Raw genomic sequence first — 27,013 nt, forward strand, 5'->3', positions numbered from 1 at the left:
CGACGGAAATTCTGTGGGCAGTGGTGACCACTTAATATCATGTGGACCATATGCTCATCCGCCAACCAATAGCATAAAAAAATTCATTTCAAGATTTTTATACAATTATAATTATTATTTATTACTAAACTAAGTTCTGTAGAGGACAAAAGCTTAACAAGAAACAATTACATTATGTAAGTATTAGGACCGTTTAGTATATTATTGAAAGGCATTTTAATTATTTAATAATTTTAGAACACATTTCATATAAGAAAATTTTTATGTTATACCTACATTTTTATAAAAGGTTTAGATGATTACTAATAATGACAGATATACAAACTGAAATATAGATGTTTATTTGCATTAATAGAAAATAATATATGACGTTTTACTATTTCATTTCAAATTAATAATTTATTGAAGTATTATTTTACCTTCGTCATGTAGCGCATCATTGACGACAGTGGTGTGACGTAAATGATCTGTATAGTTCCCCTTGATGAGCGACTGGATCACTTGGTACGCTGCCTGCAAGCGAGCTGCAGATCCGCACACGTTTGCCTCTCCTAATATATAAATAAATAAATATGAGACAACATCACATATATTACTCCGATCCCAATGTAAGTAGCTGAAGCACTTGTGTTATGGAAATCAGAAGTAACAACGGTACCACAAATACCTAGACCCAAGACAACATAGAAAACTAACCCGGGCCCTCAGAGTGGCGTACCCATGAAAACCGGTGTACACACCACTCGACCATGGAGGTCGTCATTATTAACAAATAATTAACAAATTCAAATGAAATATGTCAAAAACAATTTTTTTATTGAACTAGCTTTGCCCGCAACTTCGTGAGCGCTTGGTTTTAAAAAAAAGTTATTGTTGTAGCCTAAGTTACTCCTTATTACATCAGCTATGTGGACGTCCCGCCAAATACCTACTTTAGAGATGTAATAATGACATAACCTATAGACTATTCTATATACAAATCATAAGATTCCTATTCATAAGAGTAATGATAATGCAGCATTGAAATTGAATAAAATCTATGGTATTTATTATTTATGAAGCAATGGATAGCAATGAAATATCGGATGTCAATCAAATATTCTCGGAACTTTGGACAAATATGTTATTTTGTTGACACACACACTACTAAGGCTCATTATCATTGCCGTACGTGATCAAAAACGTTGAAAAGGAAATTCACAAAAAATACCACTTAAATCGATTAATAGAATGATCATGGAATCACACAATGGAATCAATCAACGGTACTCAGTATTATTGTGTTCCGGTTTGAAGGGTGAGTGAGCCAGTGTAACTACAGGCACAAGGGACATAATATCTTAGTTCCCAAGGTTAGTGGCGCATTGACGATGGAAGGAATAGGAACTGTCTATGGGTGATGGTGACCACTTACCATCAGGTGGCTCATATGCTCGTCCGCCAACCTATATCATAAAATAAAAAATGAAAAAAAAATACACAACTTATCTCGTCTAGTGTTTTGGTAAACAAAGCTCTAGCTTGCAAGTAAGACGCTAACAACGGGCCAAAGTATAACTTACTTATTCTCATGGTAATCCCAAAGAGTACGGTGTCTTTGTGCTCGAAGAACTTTCTATGGAGCAGCGAGTGCGTCAAGAAGCGCACGCGTGCCCTCGCACACGGTCTCGGCGGCTCGTCGTTGAGGGTACAGACGCCAACTTGGATGGTCGATTCGCATGAAATGTGCAAACGAGATGCTTGGATCAACACCCCGCTATCGTCAAGCACCTGGCACGCCGCTGAACATACCCTGGACAAATATATTTTTATAAGTTACGAGACTTGAAAAGGGTAACAAATAAAAAAATAGTAATTACATTCTTCTAACAACGAACATAACTACTTGAAGTAGTAATTGTATATTCTACTAAAACATATTAACAAACTTCGATTTAAATTTTTTTGAGAGCCGTGCTCAGTGGTTATAACAAGTGCATCTTAAGCGATGAATTCGTGTTATTTTAGTTTGTAATTCATCTCGGGCTCGTCAGTGAAGGAAAACATCGTGAGGAAACCTGAATGTGACAAATTTCAATTCTGCCACATGTATTGGAACAGCGTGGTGGAATATGCTATGAACCTTCTCCTAAAAGGGTGTGGGAAATTTATAGGCTGTTGATGATGGTGATTTAAAAAAAAATAACTAATTTACCTATGAGGGTAGAGAGGTGTGGTAATCGTCATCGATGCGGTCGGTAATTGCACATCAATTATGAGCGGCGGTCGAATTGGAACTTCGGTTAGCGAGTGGTTGGTCGGTATGAAGCGCACGCGCAAACCCGTTATGTCTATTTTAGCGTGTCTCTGCGGTAAGTTGTCTGTTAACGCTTCACATTCTTCAACGGTAAGTTTGCGCATTGCAATTTCTGAAAAAGGTAAAAGTATTAAAACTATCGCGTTTAAGAGGATATAATAACGTTTTCTCTATGTCCATAAGAAATTTAAAATATGTTATATAGGTACGAATATATGTTTGGAAACATAACATCTTTAAGACACGATTAAAAAGAATTACTAAGTGGTCTTATCTAGAAGATACTACATAACAGCACTTCTAGTGATAAACCTTCTCTTTATCAAATTAAAGAGTATCTCATTTAATTAAGATCTATAAAGAATAAAATCTGATGTTTAAATATACATTACCTACTGGATCCGGTAAATGGACCCCGTCATAAAAACTCTTAACAAGTGCTAAACGATGAAACAGACCCGTTGAAACATTGCACAACATTGGCCGAATTAACACTTTCAAGATGCACTCTTCCACCCAATCGCTAAAATAACGATTAATTTCGTGATTACGAGGAATATTACTATAAGGATACTACTGAAGGTCAAATCAAGAAATGAATGTTATGTTCAAAGTATTGAAACACAAACAAAAGACAATCAGACAACAAGCATGAGAGCAAACAGAATATCTCGGTTTTGAGAACTTAGAAAAAGGTGGAAATTCATTGTAACATTTTCTCATAATCATGTAACTCGTAACTCTGTCTGAATATAGTATATCCGCATAACTGTTACACTTTCACTTTCAAGAAATGTTTATACCTGTACTGAAAGTCAGTCGGTGGGTTGTCGTATGGATTCTCGTATTCGCTGGGTGGCGACCTCTCATGACTATACTCCAAATAAAGAACTGGAGCCATCCTTATCCAAAATTGATCCATTTCCTCCTCTTCTGCTTGTGGTGCATCCTGGCGATTAAGGGCTGCTATGTTTTCGGTTTGTTTTTGTAACTGAGAACAAGAAAATGAAATTAATAATATTTTAAAAAATGTTATCTCTCTCTCTCTCTCTCTTTCTCTCTCTGTGTATTTATCTATCTTTCTTTTTCTTACCTCTTCAGCGTATTCTTCGAACTTCTCATCAACAGCGATAGCTGCCTCAATGATTTGCTCATTTAGTTCTTCATTCACCCAGCTCCAGGGTTCTTCGTTCGGTTGTTGTATTTTACTCAAGTAAATTCTTGCGTCGTCGTGCATCTTTGAACGAAATATACTTTTTTATACTAATGATAGACCACAGAAAAATCTGTGTTATTATGATAATTGTTAATTCTTAATCATGGTCTTGTCAAAAATCCTTTACTTTTCAGAGATTTCTACTTGGATTCATATATACAAACATATTTCAAGATTAATATGTTTAAGTAACAAAAGTGCCCTAAACCTCCAATTATATGGGTTATCAGTGTAAATATTAACACACTTAAATATACATACATTAAAAATACAATATACAATACATAAAACAGTAATTGTAAAGTCCAAAGACATTAAATTTTCTTCCTATCATTGTTCAGCAATAATATGGCTGCAAGTAGCTGTTTTTAACTCTTAGTACTGTATTTATTGATGAAGGCAAAGTTTACCAAGTCGTTTGTAAAATAAATAAAAACTATGACTGTTATTTTTGTTCGTATACAATGAGAGAACATGTTCAAGGAGAGAGTACAGTTTGAGTGTAACCATAATAAATTCCTCTTTGTCACTTCATCTGAGTGGCACACAGTGAAAAAGTAAAATACATTAAATATTCGATTACGTGCAATTAAATAACTTACAGCGTTTATATCAGCGTGACCGCACACACACTTTCCGTGAGCGGCAAAGGTTATGGTGCGAGCTCCGAAGTTGAAGCGAAACAGAGTCGGCGAACAAATGAAGCTCTTTATGACCGCGTCTGTCGCGTTTAGTTCTAGAATACTACGTGCGCGCTTGCGTACAGTACCGTCGCGTTCTGCTACCTACAAGAAAAACGTTAAAAATGTATATGCAACTTAACATTGATCAAATGTTATAATGTTATTAAAAGTTAACCTAATTTCATGTTGATAAGAAAATTTTCATAATTTCCTTTGCGAAATTATTGTTTAAAGGCGCACCTTTTCATCACAATAAATAAAATATAAATAGAAAACAAATAGAAAAGGGAATCCATTTAATATTTACCATTTGGTATAAAAAAACACGGATGACCTGTAGCGTAACTTATTTATTTAATTACTTTAGAATTCAACAGTTTGTATTCAAAACTGTTTTATATTAACTATTATTTTATTTGTAAATAAAGTCAAAACATACTACACAAATAGTTTCAATTTATATTGTATTAAAAACTAAAAGATAGTAATTAAATAACGAGAACATATTCATTATACATTTTACAGCTCTAATTGTCGTTCCTTTAAAAAATTGTACCAGTGTTTCATCAAAATTATTAATAATTATTTATATAGTCATCTCATATAAACACAAACCTTAAACACGACGGAAACGACATCAAAGTGTGCAGTAAACGAGACCGGCACGGGAGTCGCGGGTGCTGGAGTCTCTTCGATACCTTCACTATCCCAGGCCGGCATCCACGACCAAGCCCAATCCGACCAGCTTTCAGTATGAGCCGGTTCAGCTGAGTTGGATGATGTCGCATCTAGAGTGAACAAATCAACGGTTTTGTGTAGTGACGTCAAAATCGTTACTTTCGATTTGACGGTAGTTGCCAATTATTATCAATAAAACTTGCCAGTGTACCTGATACTCACGATTTACTAGAAATTCAAATCAAATCTACAAAATATAAAAGAGAAAGGTTTTTGAATCCTGTTTAAATATCATTTCATAATTAATGCATTTTCATACAGTTTTTATGTCTAACTACCAAAGGAAAAAGTTTTTCCAATCATACAATAATCTTACGCACTGTTTGGAACCCCTATATTTAAAAATATTTACCATAAATCTTAACTATACAGGTAAAGTAAGCAAATAAAGTACATTAGATTAAAATACGGAATTAGTAATGTAGTAATCGCTTACGTATCGGAGCGGGTTGCACATTCGATTGCTTGGGAATCGGTGGAGGCAAGTTCACTTCAAGGGGCGCTCTTTCCCTCAGCAATCGTAATAGAAGAACAAGTTGATCTCCATTGAGTCCCCACGCCAGGCGGTTACATAGCAATTCGACGCATAAACTTCGAGCTCTACGTGTACTAGCTGATACGAGTCTTGTCAATACCCTAAAACGAAGATAATTCCTTAACTATAAGTGACAATTTTTTTTATTTATATAAACATTTCTCTCCTTGCTTACTACATAGGTAAATAACATGTTGCATTGTAAGGAATAGTTAATATTTACAGCCCAATGTCTATGAGCAGTGATAACCACATCCGATCAGCTGACCCACTATCCCGAAAATCTATAAGTATCATAAGAAATTAAATAATTATTTAACACTAAAATAAAAGTTATATTAACTATTCTAAATTAACTGTATAATATAAAGAATATATAAGCACTTATTAAACTGATGAACTATTACGATTACTAACTACAGCACTTTAAATTCAAAGTATGTTTTATGATGACATCATTCAAGTAGGTAGTATTTAAAATTTAGTTAGAAGTTTCCGAAACTATAAAATCGAGGAAAATTACAAAGATAAGACTATAAATATGTGGATATACATCAGTATCACATTGAATTATATATGCATAATAAATACCTTATATCCATTTGACAACGATACAAAAGTGGTTCATAAAAGAATCTGATCTTGCCATCAGAATCTGCCCTATCAAGACACAGAGTCAGATCATCGAGGCGAACTATCCTCCTAATGGCTGGTTGATTTTGATCAATATCTGTAAAATATATAAATATTGCAATATTTAATATTAAACAAACGATGACTAATAGAAGCATTTAATGAATACGTTAAGTAATGAAAATTATGGTTATAGAGAACTCTGCTAAACTCGACAAAAGTTGTAATGTACCTGCAAATGCCGGCTCCCAATTAACTCCCACGCTGTCGATTGAGAGCCTCTTCACATTCAATGAGAGCACAATGTCATCATGGACATATTTTACGATCAATGAGTTCACCCGCACAGCAATATTGCTCACAATTCGGCGTACCAGTGCCTGCATGTATCCTGGAGGCGCTTCTACCACTTGAGACCTCACAAATAAAAAAAAATCAGTTAAAAAAAATCATAAAATTTTAATATCACACAATTTAAGCAATATCTAAAATACAATAACAAAAAATTTGGTAGGTATTGGTAATTCAATTGTTTTTTTATTAATTATAGAAAGGAAAAAAATATAATAAATGGTATTTTTAATTATTACATTTTTAATAATAAGACTTCACAAATTTTACAGTTACACATATGTGTATAAGATTTTTTTTCGAATTTGATATAAATAAATATAATATTTAACTAAATATGTATTTTTTTAAGACATAATTATTATATTTATAATGAAATACCATTATCAAAATATTTTAAATAGAAAATACATTTAGCTAAAATAATGTTCATTGGCATTACAAATAATGTTGTTATGTATACACATTTATATTTTGCATATACCTTTGAGCCTCCCATGGTGTTGTTTCATCAGGTGGAGGATTTAAACTCAATATACATTCTGTAATAAAATAAACAAATTAATTTGTGATACAAATACACAAACACTTGAAAAATACCCACAGAACAATTATTTACTTGTTGGGGAGTTTGAAAAATCATTGTTTATAAATGTATTTTCTTTAAAAACAATGTATTCATTTTTATATTAACTATATTTTATATTAACATATTTATTGTAATAAGTAGCACAATTACCAAAGTAAACTTTTAACTAAAGGCACAAGGGTTATTGTTTCTTATTTTGGATGGTTAATATTTTACTTATATTTGTAGACCGCTTATCATCAGATGGACCCTATGATAGATTGTCCAGATATCCCGAAAAAAAAGTAATCAATATAACTCATAATTTAAGTAATAATTAATTAAACGTGTGTGCCTGATTAGTTAAATACAGCATATCTTCTGTTTAATAAAAACTCCGTTTTAGGAATTCGTTAATAGATTGTCAAGGCTTCGTAGTTGTACACCGAGGAGTATACCATCCACTCAGTTTTCACTTACAATAATTAATATTTTGTTGTGCTTTGTTTCAGTTTATTAGTTGAATCAACCACCTGCATCACTATCTACCTAACTCCATATTACTAAATTTTAGCAGAACTAGATTATACTCAGCAGAACTACTAAATGTAAATATAATATAAAAGATAAACTGACCTATAGTGTCGATGGTCACAACTATAGGTTCTGACATAATTTTTGTCCATGGTACTTGTATAAGAAGCTGATGTATACGTCCAGACAATAATGTAAATGGTAGAGCCACTTCTTGCTGCAATACATCTGCTTTAAGCACAAGGTTGTGCAGTGTAACTCCACCAGCCCATAGAGATACCTATAATTAATTAAATGTAATAATTTAGAAACACTTTACTGTGCAACCTCAAGCAAATATTTATTTTCATCAAAAACTTACTTGGGCATTGGCAGGTTTGAAATCACGAACATATTTGTCAACATAACTCAAAAGTATAGGTGTGATATAGGTTTCAATGTTAAACATTTTTATTTTTTAATAATTCTGTTTCACTAATAGTTGTTTTCACATTTTACTGTTTTATATGCTTTATTTATTTTGAATTCAATCAGTTTCATTATAGTTAACTTTTATATTTAGTAATTACTATTGAGAAAACAAAACATAATGTTGCTTAGATTGCATACATAAACATTAAAACATAGTTTTTATTATGTATAGTAAATGTTTTCAACCAACGAAAATGGCATAGTTACTAAATAATGAATATTTCTAATATTAACATATTTTTAACAAAGACCAAATACAATATCATATGGAATATTGAAGCAGAAATTACTATAGGTTTGCTAAATTGATGAGTCACATTGTGACTCTGAAGCTCAATATAAAAATTAAAATTAAAGATCTCTTCCTTCTTCTCTTTGGAAATGATCATCACTTTGTTCAAGGGACTAAACTCAATTTAAAAGTTGAAACATCGCGCATGATAAAGTCTACATGCCAACCTGCAGTGCTCGAAACTGCACAAGATTTCGAAAAGTTCGGCAACAAAGAGAAGCTTACTAAACAAAAAGTACGTAAAAGCTCAGGACTTTCAGTCATGGTTACAACCATAGAAAATCTCCAAATTGTTGTAAGACTTGTAACTGCCAAACGAAGAATTTAATTGTGGCAGTTAGCTGAAGAACAGCACACTTGCAGAGAATGAGTTAGAGAATTAAAATTTGAATACGGAACAATTTGCGCACGCTGGTTTTCGAAAATATTTACCATAGATGAAAATCAGATTCAACAATACAATTTGGAGCCCAAAATCTTATTTGAACTCCTATGATAGACATTGCAATGGATAAAAAAGTGAAAGGAAAAAAATTCAAGAAAGAAGAGCCTAAGCTAATAGTGACTATTTTTTGGATTGGTAATACAATTTTACCAATTGATTATTTTCATTAGGTTTCTGCAGTGAATGGCCAATATGCCAATTTATTAACTCAAGCTCATGAGGCTATGTGGAGGAGGAAGATACCTCGAAAGATAGAGATTTTAAGATTTTGACCGCACACTACCTTAACTTATTTCAAATTCTAAAAGGAGTTGTAGGGCCAGATAATGCTGATTATGATGAAATTAAGTTGTGTTAAGTCATCAATTTGAAAACAAAGAATATTTTTGAGTGGTTTAAGGGTAATTATATGCCAGATGCAACAAGTGTGTTTCAATCAAGAGAGATATTTATACATAAAATGAATATTTAAAGATTTTGTCCAGGAATTGATCACCCTTTTTTAGCATATAATTTTTTATTATTTTGGTGTATCAATTTTCTTGCCTAAACTGATATTGTATACTATTTTGGAGTAAGCAATCTATTTTGTGTCTATGTCCAGTATAAATGGCAATTAGGGTAATAGTGCACAAAATTACAGATGCAAACTGCAATCTGTGCATATGATACTGTGAAGATGATTTTAATGTGTTTCACCAAATGTGGATTGACATCCTGTTGTGTATATAGTACTGTGATTAAAGAAGAGTTATAACAGGTGAATTCATGAAACTCTTATCAGTGCTCTTCAAGTAAAACCCAAAAGCAACAATACTGTCTAACATTCTTCGTAATTGCCTATCGATCTCTGTTTCAAAACAATTGCAGAAAAACATGTCTATATTTAGTGGTTATATAGGTTTCATTTAGATTATTAAGCTTTTAGACCTAATAAGCCTAAATAAACTTAGTAAATAAAGTTCCATGTGCAATGGAATATATATATATATATTTAAAAAATACTTCTCTTCCATTTTCAATTTCCTCTGATTTATGCAAAGGTCAGTTTAGTTATTAATATTGTAGAAACAGTTCAAACTACTTGAAAACAATTATTATTGGAGACAGATCAGATAAGAAAAAAATTACAATAAACTCAATTCCTATTAGACAATTACGAAATTCTCAAATTAATAAAAATGAGGAATAATAATTAATATTTCTTACAACTACTTTTTTCATTAAGAAAAACATTAAAGTGAACTCTTTAAGTGTATATTAACTATACCATTATACCTGTTTCAGGTAATATCTATTACTTTTTTATCTCTATGGAACCGGATTGTATGCACTAAAATCAATACTTGATTTAGTAAAGCTTTTGCAATGTCGCATTTTAAATTTCAGTTTAAATAAACTTCTAATATTTTGAAAAATTATAAAGACAATATTATAAGTCTATATTGATTATTATAGTAATTAAATTTTAATTTTTAAAGTCAATAGTAAAATTAAAAATAAAGGAAATGCACTTCAGGTACACCTACGATAAGACAGAATTTATCCGAATTTAGCCATTATATTCGTTATGATTAGTTATATGAATAAACACAATCACTTTAACTGTATTTTAAAAGTTAGATTTAGAGCAGTAATGTTTTTTTTTTGTAGAAATGGCAAAATATTGCCGACTTGTATTTCCAAAACACTCTTACTAGTTACACATGTCAAATAATGTTTGACATTTGACACATTGTCTATTTGTCACAATGATATACGTATTACGTACACAAATATATAGATAAGTACCGACTACCTATTATTGTTATTTCAAATTAATAATTTAAGTATTATTTCCTAAAAAGTAGTTATTTATTATTTTTTTAGATATAAATAAATTATATAATAAAAAATAAATTAGGATCATGGTTCATTTTAATAAGATTTATTTTTTTACCATCCTGTAATAAAATAAATGTCTAATATAGTACTATAAATGCGAAAATGAGTTTATTTGCTTGCTATGGTTTGTTACACTTCGCATTATAGCCAATCGTATCGATAGAAACTAGTCAAGGATAAACTATTACTATTATGTGAATATTCTATTTTGTTTTGTTTGGTTCCCTTTAAATGATTAATTCGTCCCGTGGTTGTATTTTACCTTAAATACAAAAATATACATCAATAAACAAAATATATTAACGGTATAAGCAAATTACATTAAAACTTTTTGCAGTATCTACTTATTTTGATCTTTTGCGCATAATTATTTGTAATCTGTTGAATAAAGTGTGACAGCGATTATTTGTGAATAATGCGATAGGAAAGGTCGGTGGGTCAATAAAAATGTATTTGTAGAATTTAGGTGTTTGCCATGGTTTTTGCTCTTTGTGTATTAAATTTTTGAGTTATGGCTTTATTTACATCCATGTAAGTTTATTTTATTTATGTTGTTAATTGTTATATTGCCTTTATGGTAAAATTATAAATGGTGTTGACATATGCTTTTGCTTTCAATTTTGTTTTTTCTTTGTGATAGAAAGGCTAATAAGTTATATAACTTCTTTAATTCAAGGTTTAATAATAAAGATAAAAGACAGATTCCCCACAAAATGAATTTTAGAAATTTCAAATTATAATGTAGTAATATGTGTACCCTGTCGCGGACCAAGAATGATTTCGAATTTTGACCTTTTTACCAATAGCCAAGGGTTTAAACATTTTTAGATAATATTATGTGAATTTTAAAATATTTTTAAGAGAGGAAAAATAAAATCTACATTGTATAATTATTCTAGATAATAGTGGGTATGTAATAAGTTCCTTTATGTATACCTGTTCAAATAAACGATGGTATTTGGTCCCTGAACATGTTTAAAATTTACGTATTTAATTATTGCTTGAGGAAAATTTAAAAATCATGCTAGTAAACATACATAAACATTTTTTCCAATTGTATGTGAAGCTGTCATGTTTTGCTTGTCACTTTAATTTATGAAGTGATCAACAGTTTTATTAATCAAATATTAAATTTACAACAACATGCTCTGAATAATATTGGGTTCATCCTAAAGATAATGTTCCAATTCTCTTTTAAATATATATTTTAATCCAATGGATTAAAGAATGAGTTTAAGAAAAAGGTTGGAAAAATATGGCAATAGCACTCCACTTTTATCACTGGTCAACATACAAAATTATTCTTGTTCTGCAACTGGAGTATACATGTTATTTTTTTTATCACTTTTATTTACAAAAATGCTACAGTTCATTTAATTAGCAAATTTAAAAAAAAAAAACAGTAAAATTTGAAATCCTAATTATTTATTGCATAGAAATAATTGAAGACACTTTCTTTAATTACAATTATAGATTATGGTTAACAAGATACCAAAATAATCTTTCTTTCTTTCTTTACAGCCTACAAAAATAGACATCACAGAGCAAATTCCATGCCACCAACCTCATAAAATTTTGTGACAAATAGAAGTCTCCTAATCATGTTTGGGCTCTAGCTAAGCTAGTTACATTTTTATACTATGTTTTCCTGATATTTGTAAAGCTATGCTGAAATTGACACACCATTTTTGCAGATACTCAAGACTCACATTTGAGAATATTAATCATTATTCAACTGTTGTGAAACAGTTTACAAATTTAAGCTGTAAAAGAAAGACATGTTTTACATGGAACAGTCAGCAATCATTGCTCAATCCTATTGTTTGCTCCGGTGTACAGTGGCGGCTGTTAGCCAATATAAAGAAGAGATTTCGGAACAAGAAATCGTATGTTGATTCCAATGTAGCAAAGATACCCAAGCAAATGAGTGAGTCATTGCAACCTACTTTGAATCACATCAGCTATGGAGGACAATTTGAAATGTAAGCTAAATATTTTGTTTAAATTTATACATATTTAATTTATCATCATTGACTATGAAAATAAAGAGGTTATCATAACATTTAATAATAATAAGTTAAATTTTCATTACATGTTTGCTAGTAAAGTTTTAGATTTAATGATTTAAAATGCATAGTACTAATTGTTGATAGATTGTAATGTATAAACTATTTTTATCTATCTTGGTACTGTTTATTGGAAAAAGATCTATGTTATTAACATACTCTAGTTTCTTACAGTTAATTTATTTACAAACAATGTCTAGATTAATTCAACTAACTCCTTCAATAACAGGGCATGGTTATAAGTGTATAAAACATAATATTGATCATTCCAAGTTATAATATAAATTATAAACAATGTTGTAATTAATTAACATAATATTGACATAACATGCAATCATCTTAGAATTTATACTCATAATTAATTAGTTAACAATAGTTATCTATCTACTTATATATGGGAAATTAGATAGAGCTATATCAGATTTTATTAGTCGTTGTTATGTTTTCAAAAAACCAAATGGTAATGTTTTCTAAATTATACCATTTGTTATAACTAAATTATATACACATGTCTAAAATAAGCAAATATTATAAGTAGTATCTTTCTCAGTTCAGAGGAAGTTAATACTTCCAATGAATGGCGGAAACAGTCCAGTTCATGCAACAATACATCATGTAATGTACCAACTGATTTCCGGATATGGGAGTCAGCAGGAACTAATAATGAGAAATCAAACGGTAAGTGTCAAAAATTATATAATTATGTAAATTTGTACTGTAATTAATATTAATTATTTCTTTTACAATTGAGTCGACAATAACTTGTATAAAAGAATTGTTACGTCTGGAACCAATCATGGGTGTAAAATGAGATCAATCTTATATATGAGATCAATCTTATATAAGAATAGAAATATAATGTCAGCTGAACTGAATTAACATAATATTAAATTTCAACTCCATACCATAAAGATATGTGTTTTCAATTAAGCTTGTCTAAAAACTAAGGTTATTCTATATTTTCGTTTTATTTGAAGGTTATAGATTTAAAGTGATGTCCTACAATGTCCTGGCGCAGTATTTACTCGAGTGCCACCCGTATCTCTATAAGGAATGCTCGCCTAGGAATCTTAAATGGAGAGTTCGTTCTGCCAGGATTTACGACGAGATCTTAAGTTTATCACCTGATGTAAGTACTCACATGAAAAAATAATTAAACACTGTATTTATAATTCAATACAATGTTTTCGTACCACCAATACATCTCAGTCTTTAATAAATTAAATACAGTGTACACATTAAACATTGTAGTAATGTTTACTTTAAATGTTATCAAAGTAAATGTTAACTTATTACAGATTTTATGCCTTCAAGAGGTACAAGTATCCCATTTGAGTAGTTTCTATGTAAAATTGGAAGAGCTGGGATATTTTGGTATATACAAGCAGAAGACTGGTGACAGACATGATGGCTGTGCGATTTATTTCAAGCAGTGTCATTTTGACATGCTCGATCATGTTACCGTAAGTAATATTTTTTACGTGAAATTATGTACGTTAATAGTATATGTTTACACAAGTCACGTAAGTATCACGTAATTCAGTTTAATAGGAATAATTAATTATTAATATTTATTTATTTACATTACGTAATTTAAAAACGGGTATGTAATTTAGATAATGCACAATAACGATGCCTTATATTTTACTTCTCTCGAAAGATGTTTTAAAGTGATTTAGAAATAGTACGCTCATAGTTCCTCACGAGGACCAATAAAATCCAGCCAGACAAATAAAAAACAAACCTGTTCTATACCAAATACTATTAATGCTCAAACGCGTTCTCATTATAATTACTAAGTAGTCAATAATACGTCCCTTAACATCCTACTGCTGGGCAAAGACCTCTTGTATTAAGGCAGGAGCATGAAGTTTGTTACATAACGCAGCTCTAAATAGAGTGGTGAATAAACAAAATTAAAAAGTAGCTAAATTTTGACTGAATCAGAAACTACGACCTACGTGCATTCGGAGGCAAAGGAATATAAAACTGCTAGCTTACTAACTCCGATCCAATGCGATCAAATACCCAACTACCCTCATTGAACTTACTATTGATTTGAACCTATGACCTTGAGGTTTGTAGCTTTATGAGCTAGAAATGAAATCAACAGATGGTAATAAAATGTAAACGGTTTTTTGGCAATTTAAAATACTCAACTATGTTGAAATATGAATACACGTTTATGTATGAAACGCGCTAATTCGTTACGTCGGGTCGGGTCGAATGATTACCTAAATCGATAACCGCTTTGTACTTTTGAATGTAAATGTATGTGGAAGGACGACTTATCGCTTATCTTGTTATACAATTGTGTTATATTTGTATTGAACTTGTAGCTTTATTCAAATCGCCTGCCTACATACAGATAGCTGATGTTTTTAACGCGACTCACGCAAAATTGTACTTAAACATTTTATACACTAAATGGAAGATCAAAATTAAAGATTAAATGTAACAAATGTCTACGAAATGTTTGTTACAAAATACAGGACTGTTATTGACTCTATGTAAATTCTAATAATGAAAACGAAACAATATCTAATTAAATTCATACTAAAAAATGGGTTGTAGATAAAATAAGATTATTATGTATTATTTTATTGTCACCAGATTTACATAAATAATTGGTATATTAATGTAACTTTCGAAGGTACTGGGAGCGTGTTAAATATTATAACTTGTTACTACGTCTAAGATTTGAGCGGGCTTATCTCTCATAAATGAAGCGACGTACAAAAACAAAAGATAAAACACGAACATCAATTCTTATCCCTTGCGACGCTACGTTGACAAATATTCGTTCTAAAACTATTAATTAAGCGATATGAATATATACACAACAACATGCATATTTGGGGACATAAGTTTCTGTTCTTATTTTACATTTGACGACCTCCATAGTCAAGTGGTGTGTACACCGGTTTTCATGGGTACGCCACTGTGAGGTCCCGGGTTCGATTCCCGGCCGAGTCGATGTAGATTACCATTACTTTACTCTGTTGTCTTGGGTCTGGGTGTTTGTGGTACCGTCGTTACTTCTGATTTCCATAACACAAGTGCTTCAGCTACTTTCATTGGGATCAGAGTAATGTATGTGATGTTGTCTCATATTTATTATTATTATTTATATTTATTGATGTTTTTTTTTAAATAATAATACGTGCGCATGTAGTTCACGCATTTTATTATCAAGCGAATTATTTATTAATGCATAGCGAATGTCATATTTGCATATTGTTTTGATCTTTGTTAGGAATATTACTATAATAACTTTCCATTGATAATTGTAATCGTATGTTGGAGATTTAAAATTATATTGTATATTAAAGTGTCATTATCAGAGATAATAGCCGTTATCTAACGAAGAGAATATGAAAACACATTATATCACGATTAATAAATAAAATATATATTGACGCCTTAATCGAAGTTTAATAAGGTTATTTATGTAAAATAATATTTACGATATTCATAGCCATGCAATAAATAATGAAAATATTTACACATTGTTTTTATTGAAACATGCAATAGCGAATTTTGCTTTGTTTGAACATTTGTTGCTGAAATAAGGCCTCCTCTTCCATTAAGGAAAGGGTTTGGAACATATTCTATCACGCTGTTTCAATGCGGGTTGGTGGAATGCACATGTGACAGAATTTCGATGAAATTATACACATGCACGTTTCCTCACGATGTTTTCCTTCACCGCCGAGATGAATTATAAACACGAATTAAGCACATATACATAATGGTGCTTGCCTGGGTTTGAACCCGCAATCGTCGGTTAAGATGCACGCGTTCTAACCACTGGGCCATCTCAGCTTGAACATTTGAATGTAACTTTAGGTTTTTTTTTTTAATTTCATATTTTGGTCTTCTGGAAAGAGCGACTTTTTGCTTTGCGGTTTGAAGAAATGACTACATTAGTATAATATTGATTCGTGTGTATTTATTGTCGCTGTTCAGTGAATAGAGTTCATTGAACTGTATACTTATGCTAAATTGACGTAATTTGAATACTATGAGACGTTTTGTTTGCGCTCTAATACAATATTGTTGTTGATACGTGATTAAAATTATCTTCGTTAAGACTAATTTTGTTAATGTATTTTTCTAATATATCAAATAAGTTTTATATACTGCTATATTGATATTATAAATGTGAAAGATTGCTGAATCGATTTATATAATAATTTGAGTTTTTATATTCGCCCCCTGATGGGCTAATTGGGTTTGCTGTGCTATACTATGAATAATGTGATTTTTTGAAATTGTACACCAGTAGAGCCATCGTGGGGATTAAAAGATTGTATGAAAGTCTGTCATATACATTTTTCACTAGAAGCGCAATAAAAAAGTTACTTCAAATGTATTGCTGCACTATATGTTGTGTTCCGGAATAAAGGGTGAGCGAGAGAGTGTAACTACAGGCACTGAGACATAATAACTCAATCAAGGAATTATAATCTTTTTTACGGCGCCATCGGTGTCATATTATAACTAGACGCCATTTTGTTTCCCAAAATATATACTTTTATAGTATTCATTTTTTTCATTCGGTACTAAACAATTTTTGTGTAAAGCTTGGATTACTTTTTAATTACTTTTTAATTTGTAGGCATTATCTATCTATGCAAAGCGAAAACGTTTGATGATCATCATTTGTTCATTAAATATCATCAAATGAAAATTTTAATATCATTAACTGTGTTGAATTTTCATTAAATCGTGGAGAGAAACCGCATTTGCGATCAATTAGTTTATATCGTTAATTACATTTAAAAATATCAAGCTGCTTGCGAGATTTATTAGCTTTAGTAAACTTTTTCACATAAGTGTTTTAAAATTATAAATTTTACGTAGTCAGATGTTGATGATACTTGTTGATATAGTTCATGTAATGTAATTAAAATAACGCTTGACATTTAAATGCGTTGCGATTTTTATTAATGCCAGTCAGAGTGCGAGCTGTGCAAAACTATTAATTTAATATTTCCAATGTACTGTTAATACCAAGGCAGACAAAACAATAGGTATGAAAAATAAAATGAAAATGAAAGCTGTACTTATTTTCTATTCATTATGATACAACATTACATTAACAGCCTGTAAATTTCCCACTTCTGGTCTAAAGCCTCCTCTCCCTTGAGGAGAAAGTTGAAACATATTCCACCACGCTGTGGAAATGAGGGTTGGTGGAATAAACAGACAGAATTTCGATGAAAATTAGACACATGCAGGTGTTCTCACGATGTTTTCCTACCGCCAAACGCGAGATGAGTTATAAGGCCAAATTAAGCACATCAATATTAATTTGTGCTTGCCTGGGTTTGAACCCGCGATCATCGGTTGAGGTGCACGTTCCAACCACTGGGCCATCTCGGCTCTTCTATGATACAAGGGATGATTCAAATGTAATAATATAAATAGCTTGCTTGCTATGCTCGTTAAGATTAAGAGTTCTATTTATTGCTCAGCAGTTGCACGCACTCATTATATAATCTGCCGCTGAATAACAATGCTTAGTTTATTTCGTTATGAAAGGTCAATGAACTACGGGTACATGGGACCAATATACCTAAAGTCTGTGGCGAATTGGCGATATAATAAATGATTAAAAATCCTTTGGCGTCTGTCAATGATAATTGCGACCACTTTCGATCAGTTGGCCCATTTGACCGTCCGCTGTATGTTCACAAATGTTTTCTCATTAAATTTCATGATTAATCCTTGAAATGTTAACTTGTCTCTGTATTGGTCGTCAGTTTGTGTCTATTTTTGCACAGAACGGGCGGAAATTTTCGACGTAATAATCTGTTAATGTCGCACGTTTGGTAACAACACAAATTACTATAAAAAGGAACTTCCTCACGATGTTTCTGTTTTTTCTATATGCTACATGATATATGTATATCAACGTTTTGCTAATAATTTGTCTTTTTTTTAATATTTTTATTTTAAAATAGCACATTTTAAACTATCACGTATGTTCGTAATGCACGGGTTCGATTCCCATTTGATGTATATTCGTTAAAAGGTTATAGTTACGTGATTTATGTATAGTTTTAATGCGTTTTTGTCTTAAACTTTTTTTTTTTAATAATAACCTGTTTCAACTAAAATTATTTTTTGGTATAATAGTGTATAGATTTAATCAATAAATAATATTTGATAGTACTTTAGGTTGGAATGAATGCTATAAAAATCATTATGTGTCTTTGTTTTTATCCTTGCGCTTTGTCACGGGAAATTTATTGCTTGGTTCAATATTACTATTCTAAATAAATTAATTTGCATAAAAGCTAATATATATTGTTTATATTTGAAGTGTTTGCGATTGTATATGTATATGCACTACTGTGGAAATCTGTTCAAAATGGCAAAGCGAATATAATTATGCAATTAAAAAATCCAAACTAATAGTATACCTTCGTAAGTAACTCTGTTTGTTACGTCTTCACGCTTAAATCGCTGAACCGATTTTGATGAAATTTAGTATGGAAATAGTTTGAATCCCCGGGGAAATAAATAGGCTACTTTTTATAATTCATCCCAATTAAAATATGGGAGGTAACACATTGCGTGCTATAGGTAAAGTTTTTTAAATTTGGCGCTAGTAAATCCGCTGGTTCAGCTAGTATTATATAAAAATGTTGAAATCATCGTTAAATATTAAGTTATATACGCATTATATTTCGCACGTACTAAGTTTTTTTTGTAATTCGAATTCTTTGACATGTACTGTTAACTGTACGAAAAAGACGAGCTCTCCGCCCTCGATAAATACTACCGTGTTATTGGAACAATAATTTATATATTTTAAGCGTTTAAATACACGTAAATAACGTGATTATACAGGAGTTATTTTGAAATAATATAAAATAGAGCGTGCCAGCACGCGAGTAAATGAGCTACTAGTTTCAAGTGGTCACCCCGTACATAAATAAATGCGTTATATATTTCTTAGTAATCATGGAAAGTAAAATATAACATCCCTTGACATTGAGAAAACATATTAGTGAGTAACTGCTGTTATTGAATAGTGGTATATTTTTGTATAAAGAAGGTTTCACGTTAAAATAACTGATGAAAAGCGGATACCGCTATATACCTATCATATAATCCTAAGATTTATTTTCTTGGAGCTAATAGAACAAAAAATTGCCTCTGTATAAACTCTTTTCGCTTGAAATCACTATGTTCGTTCACAATTTTCCATGCTTGGATGAGTAAAAGTAGTAGCAAAAAAAGTAAAAAAAAAGAACTTTGGCCGTTATATTTAAATAAATTCGTACCTACTATTTACTTTTGCTATTTGTTTATAGTTCAAAAGTGATAGATATTTTTTGAGAAAGTTATTTTGAGCAAGGTATTTTGTATTTTGCACGCTAAGCTTAAAAAGCGTATATTTACAAACAATAATATATAGAACTAATTATCATCGCGCGTATGAAGCGCGTTCGAAACTCGTTTGATGGCCGAACAAAAGCCCAGAGGACGGGTTGAGTCTGTCTTAATTGAAGCCATTGTACAACTAAGGTTGAGTTTATCACCAAAACATGAAAGTCACAGCTCATCTGTATCGATGTATCTATTCGTTTACGCGTAGTAATTCGTCTTCTGATCGCTCGATCGCTTATATGCATTACAAGGTTGCATTCAAATCTCGTTTGAAACGCGTATACGCGCGTCGTCTGCTCGCTTAAAATTCGCCATGCGCTAGGGACCTTAGATTTACGTATTTCATGATTAGCTCATAACTCAGCTATATTGTGCACTATTAAGTGTTAAGAATGAATGATTGGTGAAGGAAAACGTCGTGAGGATACATGCATGTGTCTAATTTAATCGAAATTCTGACATATGTGCATTCCACCAAACCGCATTGGAACAGCGTGGTGGATTATGTTCCAAACCTTCTCCTCAAAGGGAGGTCTTAGTTCAGCAGTGGGCAAAAAGTCTGTTTTAACGATTCATTATTGTTGGACTTAATATAACAAATTTAAGGAATTGTATTTTTTCTTGTATATGCATTACCTACCTTACTTTTTAATGTTATGTAAAATAGTCAACATCAAAACACTCACGATGTATTTTTTTATTAAATTAGTCTTAAGTATATCTCATCTATATATACATAAAATAATAATAAAATAGGAATGTCTGCTTGTTGTATTAAAGTAACCGTTTTTTACTAAATGCATGTGTATACACGGTACATATACCTAAGTATTTTGTTTTCAATATTTTTCTGTCTGTCTGACTGTTTGTCCTGCTAATTTCTGGATAGGTTGAGCCAATAACTTTTTTATCAAAAACAAAAAAAGGCTATATAATGACTTTATTTCAGGTGGAGTACTATCAGCCAGAAATGCCTATCCTCAACCGGGACAACATAGGACTAATGGTGAAATTACGACCGAAAGCGTCGCCATGTACACCCATTGTGGTCGCCACAACCCACCTCTTGTATAATCCTAAGAGAACCGATGTACGCCTGGCACAAATGCAAGTACTCTTGGCAGAAATCGACCGCTTTGCTTACGATAGTAGCGCAAAAGGGTGAGTATTGGAAACAATTGTATTTTTTTATGTGTCAAATTAATATGACAGAATATTTGTATGAGTAATTTCTTACTTAGATTCATATCCTTTCTGTGGCTGATATTTTGACTTACTACTACGGGGTTGAACCAAATATTTCTTGGAATCAATATGCATAATACTTGTTGTGTATAAAAAATAAACAATAATATTTAATTTTTGTAATACCTAATTATTTTTGATTTTATTGAATAAGAAGGAACTTCGTCTCGTACGCCTTGTTGTATATGTATGAATACATTTTTAGTAGCGAACGGCTTAATCTGAATAAATAGTTTTTGCATTTATTTGATTATAAATTAATTTATTTAACGAGAATTTTTTGGTGGATAGATTTATCTGTAGTCAAGGATATCCAGGTCAGATCTAAATCCTGAAGATTCTATGAAGTTCACCGTCTAATCAAGACGAAGCAGGAGCGTTACCGCGAAGACATATTGTATAGATAGCTTTAACACGAATGGGATCTAAATGTTGGAACTTTTCGAGATTACTATGCACTGAGAAAGCATCGTTAAATTGAGTCAAGAGCGACAACGACCATAGTCTAGTGTACATAAAGTTTTGCCTTGACGTTGTAAAGTGATTGAGTTTATACTTTTACTTGCACTTCGAGTTTTCACCACGATTGTGGTTGTGAAGTATAAACATATAATATAATAAACGATTTTCTAAGAACTCTTTTGTATAATTGGTTGGCTTTAAATGGATTTATATATCTTTAAATATATTGTACATTTTATGTGAATTGATTTCATGGCCAGACGTCATCAAAGATAAATATGATTGCAATTATGATATATATTTGAAAAAATATATACAGGCTTGTATATTATTCAAATATAAACATTTAAATAGAAAACAGAAATATTGTCTATATCTAACATGAAAATTACATTAATTGTCATCATATTATTATTTGTAATACTCTATTTCAAATTAAAATAATGGCCTGATATTTGTTCTTAAATAAGAATATTGTTATTTTAAGACGTTAACAGTTATTTCCAATGTTATTGATAATATATATATGGACTGCAGTTACACACAAATACTGTTACTTAAATTATGTGTTGTTAAAGAAATAGTATTTTCAAAAGCATTACGAGTTATTGTAAAAAATATCCATTGACAGAATAATGTTTTTTATCTTCACACTGACTGTACTAATTTGCTTTCGTTTTTCAGGTCCTATTTGCCAATAATCCTGACGGGAGATTTTAATTCAAGTCCAGACAGTGCAGTTATAAAGTTATTAGACAAAGGGCATATTAGGTAATGATTTCGTTACTGACATTGTTGCTAATTTTAACATATAAATAAAGCTGTTTCGTCACTATGTATGGGAAGATTTTTTGTATGTAATCTTAATGCAAAATAGATCTTTATTTGAATACGATAGCTAGTGTATTTTATTGTCGCTTTTAAATTTATAAAGCAGAAATCATAAACATGTGTATGAATTCGTTACTAAGTTAATTCATTTTGTTACACCTTCAAGCACTTATTTAATCTTGTAATGATTATTTTATATTATATATAATGCATGTAATAAAATTGAAGTGTCTGTTTGTAATATTGAAATATACGGTGCATATAGCAAATTAATATTTTTAAAATGTTTGTCTGTCTGTCTGTTCTGACTAATCTCTGGAACAGCTGGACTGATTTTGACGGGACTTTTACGTGCAGAAAGCTGTTAAAATAAGGAGTATCTTTAGCTACAACGATCACTTTTGTCCAATGAAATCGAAATTCGAGGGTAGTGAACTCCTATTAAAGTAAAAGTAAAGTATAGTAACAGCCTATACATTTCCCACTGCTGAGATAAGGCCTCCTCTTCCATTAAGAGGGTTTGGAAGATATTCCACCACGCTGTTCCAATGCGGGTTGGTGGAATGCACGTGTGGCAGAATTTCAATGAAATTAGACACATGCAGGTTTCCTCACGAAGTTTTCCTTCACCGCCGAGCACGAGATGAATTATAAATACAAATTAAGCACATATATTTAGTGGTGCTTGACTGGATATGAACCCGCAATCATCGGTCAAGATGCACGCGTTCTAACCACTGGGCCATCTCAACGCCTATTATCCTACCATTTTTGAAATCTTCGAAAATTTCATATTTATAATACATTCATTTCTGCAAGATCTTTCTATTAAGAAGATATTTGCGAATTTAACTTTTATGACTCTATAAATAAAGTTTATTTTACAGGGCTGGTGCATTGAGGGATAATTCAGACTGGAAGAAAATTGGCGTTACTGACAACTGTCAACATCTTTCTGTCTATTTGAACAGGCATAAAGGGATCGCTCCCGATTACAGTATGCTAAAGGTTCGATTTCGTTTTAGTTTTTATTAGTTTGCTTGTCTGTTTATCTTTTTTATTTAACGCATAGCCACATCAATCGAAAATAGGCAACAACTATGCCACAGTTATACGTATATAATGTATGAAGAGATATACTGCGAGTAAGCCAGATTTTTTAGTACCATAACTTTCACGTTTCGAGATGAACTTAGGGGTGGGACGCATATTTTTTTTAAATGTTATTTCATGGGAATTAAATCAGTAATGATTTTGATATAAGAGTAGTATTATTACACTTATAAAACAAACGTAAGCGCTGATAAGCAATTGATTTAATTTTCATCGTGTGTTAACAGAACACACTAACCTTAGAAGAAGTAACTAGTAACTACTCTAACATTGATGATTTATTTATATCATATTTAGTCTGTTTTTTTTGTTATTTATTTCATTTGAAACAAACGGTATTAATGGAATTAATAAAATAAAATGAATAAGACTTATATATAATATGAAAGTTAAATATTGAAATGAAAAATATAAATTAAATTATCATAGCAAAAAGTAAGAGAAAGAGAGAGAGATACAGAGAGAGAAAGATAGAGAGATTCAAAACAATGTAATGTGTAAAGTTCAACCTCTATCCCCTTCCTACAGATATTCAATTCCGATTACTCGATAAACACTCAAAGGGAAGACACGTCTCCGATCCCGGATCACAGCGAGATGTTCAATAGCGGGACGATCGGTCACCCTTTGAAATTGACATCGGTCTACAACACAGTGAAAAGTGACGGTCGGTTAGAGGCTACCACGTTCCAAGATTATTGGATCACCGTCGATTATATTTATTTTAGGTATGATTTTATTTTTTTATTTAGTTACTATGTTTTAATTTTTTCTTTAACATACCTACTTTCCTTTTTTAGATGTGATTTTTATGATATTATTTAATTAGTGTAATTATTAATCTTTGTTATAATTATTAATGTTTGTTGACCAATGTACCTACATAGTCCACCAGGTTGTATGCTTTACAACAGAAGTCATTTTAACGTCTTCCAAATTATATTCAAATAAATATATCATACGAGTATGTCATATTACACAGTATAACATGGTGATATTGTCAAAACAATTAAAAGAGCAGTTTTGAATATTTATTATAGTCTGTTCGCGTTAAGAATGCAGTGAGTTGTCATTGTTTACCGGCCTGACTCCGAACCGTTTGACCAATCAAATCTTTTCAAATTACAAAGTCAAGTTCACATTTAATTAATTATTACTGATATTTTTATAATTTAAATATTGTTTATTTATATATTTATATTTAATTGATTCAAGCTGTACACGTATAATAATTAATGTAACCTATAGCTACAAGATGACGTTATGTCAAAATATGTAAATTTCTACATTGCGATGGCAAGATTCGCAACGATTGTATATAGGTACCTAGTGTTAAGAATTTTGTCGATTAAACACCTCGGTGACGCAGTCGAGGCCAAAAGGGATTTAACATGACTATCAGTGGTAGCTATTGGTTTTACTATTAAGCAGAAACCTTAGGAGTGATATAAGTTGTTCACAAGTAATTTGTTTATTTAATTTGTATATTTAAATTATTCATTTATTTAAATTTTTATTATTATTAACTGATATTTAAAAAAAATAATACCTCACCAATTTGTAAAAATAAACGTATGAGAAATGCTGCGACCACGTCTTACAAGAAGAAATTGCTATGTGGGATTTATATGATGTTATGGAACTCGCTGCAGAAAATTATTTTATTATAAATACTAACGACGACACTAGTAATAGTAATTAAAATATTAATGACTTAATTTCGATTTTTTACTTTAATGTGTATTTTTTAAATTAATTTTATGTATAGTCTTTAATACAAATATAATTTATTGGAATTTTAACACAAATATGCATTCACCTTCACCCTGCTGTTAAAAAAGATTTGATTGGTCAGGGGCCGGAGTAAACCCGGTAAACAATGACAACTCACTGCATTCTTAACGCGAACAGACTATAGTTTAATGTGAGTGACAAATTACATTTAGATTTTTTTTATAAAACTGTGTAAAAATGTTAAAAATAGAAAACTTTTAATAAGGTTGTCTATAGTGACATACAGATCAGTGAAAACATTTATATGCTAACAGTTAGTAAAGGTGCATATTACTTTTTGTAGGCATAAAAATAGCGCCGGATAATTGTTTTTATCGTCTAATACTAGACTCGAGCTGATAATTATTGGTAACGTTACGTTGCTGTGTTGTCAATATTACACTAAGCGGATTACCTGGTGATCAGTATATAATTATTTAAGATTACTATCATGTAATCACCAAACTATCATCCATTAATAAAACAATATTCTAAAATCATTTCATATTATTATTTGATGTATTAAACACAATATTAATAAACAATTTAGTTATGTGAATCGCGCTTAATATTTATAATAAGAAAAGACTAGTTCATGATTTTCTGATCTTAATACTGATTCTTATTACGATCACAAAGTTTATTATTTGTTATACGTACGTATTTGAAGTATTTTATTTTGTTTCAATGAACAAAAATATGGGGTCACTTATGCTTATATAAGCGAATTTGTTTTAAACGATCCCACGTAACCTTTTCAGTCATTGCAAATCCCTCAAGCTCTTGGAAAGGCTTCGACTACCTTCGGAAGGAGAGTGTGACGTCCTCGGAAGACTCCCAAACGACCAATACGGCTCCGACCATCTCGCCCTCGCAGCGCTATTCGAAATCAAACCTACCATGTCTTCCCTGTAAAACTAATTCAGATTCCAAAAGGTCTTTATATTATTGTTTTATTGTAACATCCGTTTAACATGTCTGTTTCTTGAAACGGGTTCTTAATTTTTAAGTTTGGTGATGATTTCCATTGGCTATGAAATTTGATATCTGTCTCATACCGTGAATGTTATCACTACGACAGTTTTTTTTTTATGATATGCTATTAATTATGGATAGGAATAGACCAATATCATATTCGATTAAAAACACACTTTAAAAAACAGATACATTCTTAGTAATTAATACGTATCACATATGACAAGACGTACGTGACAAAATTATTATTGCTTTTCGAAAAGTTTTTTTTTTATGTTACTTGGATATAATAATAATAATAAGGTTTGTATGACGTAATTCTTAATTAAATAAACCTTAGCTACGGTCACAATCAATCGTCTCATTTGCAAAGCGATAACGAATTGTTAAAGTTTTATAGTTTTCTCGATAGGTTACGTGACTTAACGTCAGTCCGGCTGTTCAGTCAATTTCTTGAATGGAAAATTGTGTACGAACATTTTAATATTTTTGTAAATA

At 31.0% G+C, this 27,013-nt stretch overlaps 2 protein-coding genes across 6 annotated transcripts in view; one reads left to right on the forward strand and one right to left on the reverse strand.

Moving 5' to 3' along the window:
- Nucleotides 1-10,475, reverse strand: part of LOC124542837 (vacuolar protein sorting-associated protein 13B) — a 55,920-nt gene extending 45,445 nt beyond the window's left edge. The window contains 15 exon segments of the mRNA XM_047120720.1: nt 420-551; nt 1,563-1,792; nt 2,195-2,408; nt 2,689-2,819; nt 3,100-3,287; nt 3,390-3,533; nt 4,115-4,297; nt 4,811-4,983; nt 5,370-5,569; nt 6,060-6,198; nt 6,334-6,518; nt 6,937-6,994; nt 7,657-7,834; nt 7,916-8,122; nt 10,292-10,475. Of these exon segments, the coding sequence (XP_046976676.1) occupies nt 420-551; nt 1,563-1,792; nt 2,195-2,408; nt 2,689-2,819; nt 3,100-3,287; nt 3,390-3,533; nt 4,115-4,297; nt 4,811-4,983; nt 5,370-5,569; nt 6,060-6,198; nt 6,334-6,518; nt 6,937-6,994; nt 7,657-7,834; nt 7,916-8,002 (2,242 nt within the window). The 5' untranslated portion in view covers nt 8,003-8,122; nt 10,292-10,475.
- Nucleotides 10,476-10,935: 460 nt separating this feature from the next.
- LOC124543067 (protein angel homolog 2) lies at nt 10,936-26,601 on the forward strand. Of its 5 annotated transcripts, XM_047121099.1 has the most exons (11): nt 11,030-11,177; nt 12,168-12,249; nt 12,341-12,628; nt 13,263-13,390; nt 13,690-13,841; nt 14,011-14,175; nt 21,066-21,277; nt 22,508-22,594; nt 23,542-23,662; nt 24,296-24,495; nt 26,302-26,601. In XM_047121099.1, the coding sequence occupies exons 3-11, from the start codon at nt 12,570-12,572 to the stop codon at nt 26,453-26,455; spliced, it is 1,278 nt and encodes a 425-aa protein (XP_046977055.1). In that variant the 5' UTR covers nt 11,030-11,177; nt 12,168-12,249; nt 12,341-12,569; the 3' UTR covers nt 26,456-26,601. The 5 variants fall into 5 exon arrangements, with proteins under 5 accessions (XP_046977056.1, XP_046977055.1, XP_046977052.1 ...); XM_047121100.1 differs by lacking the exon at nt 12,168-12,249 and having other exon boundaries at nt 10,936-11,075; XM_047121096.1 differs by having other exon boundaries at nt 12,168-12,628.
- The last annotated feature ends 412 nt before the right edge of the window (nt 26,602-27,013 follow it).

Source organism: Vanessa cardui, chromosome Z (assembly GCF_905220365.1).
Source record: "Vanessa cardui chromosome Z, ilVanCard2.1, whole genome shotgun sequence".
NCBI classification, from domain to species: domain Eukaryota; kingdom Metazoa; phylum Arthropoda; class Insecta; order Lepidoptera; family Nymphalidae; genus Vanessa; species Vanessa cardui.

Bases quoted from the DNA above. Each gene is read 5' to 3' on its own strand.
- LOC124543067 (XM_047121096.1), top strand. From the start codon at position 12,312: ATGCTGAAATTGACACACCATTTTTGCAGATACTCAAGACTCACATTT. The intron at 14,176-21,065 runs GTAAGTAATATT...ACTTTATTTCAG, and splicing joins ACATGCTCGATCATGTTACC to GTGGAGTACTATCAGCCAGA. The intron at 23,663-24,295 runs GTTCGATTTCGT...CCCTTCCTACAG, and splicing joins CCGATTACAGTATGCTAAAG to ATATTCAATTCCGATTACTC.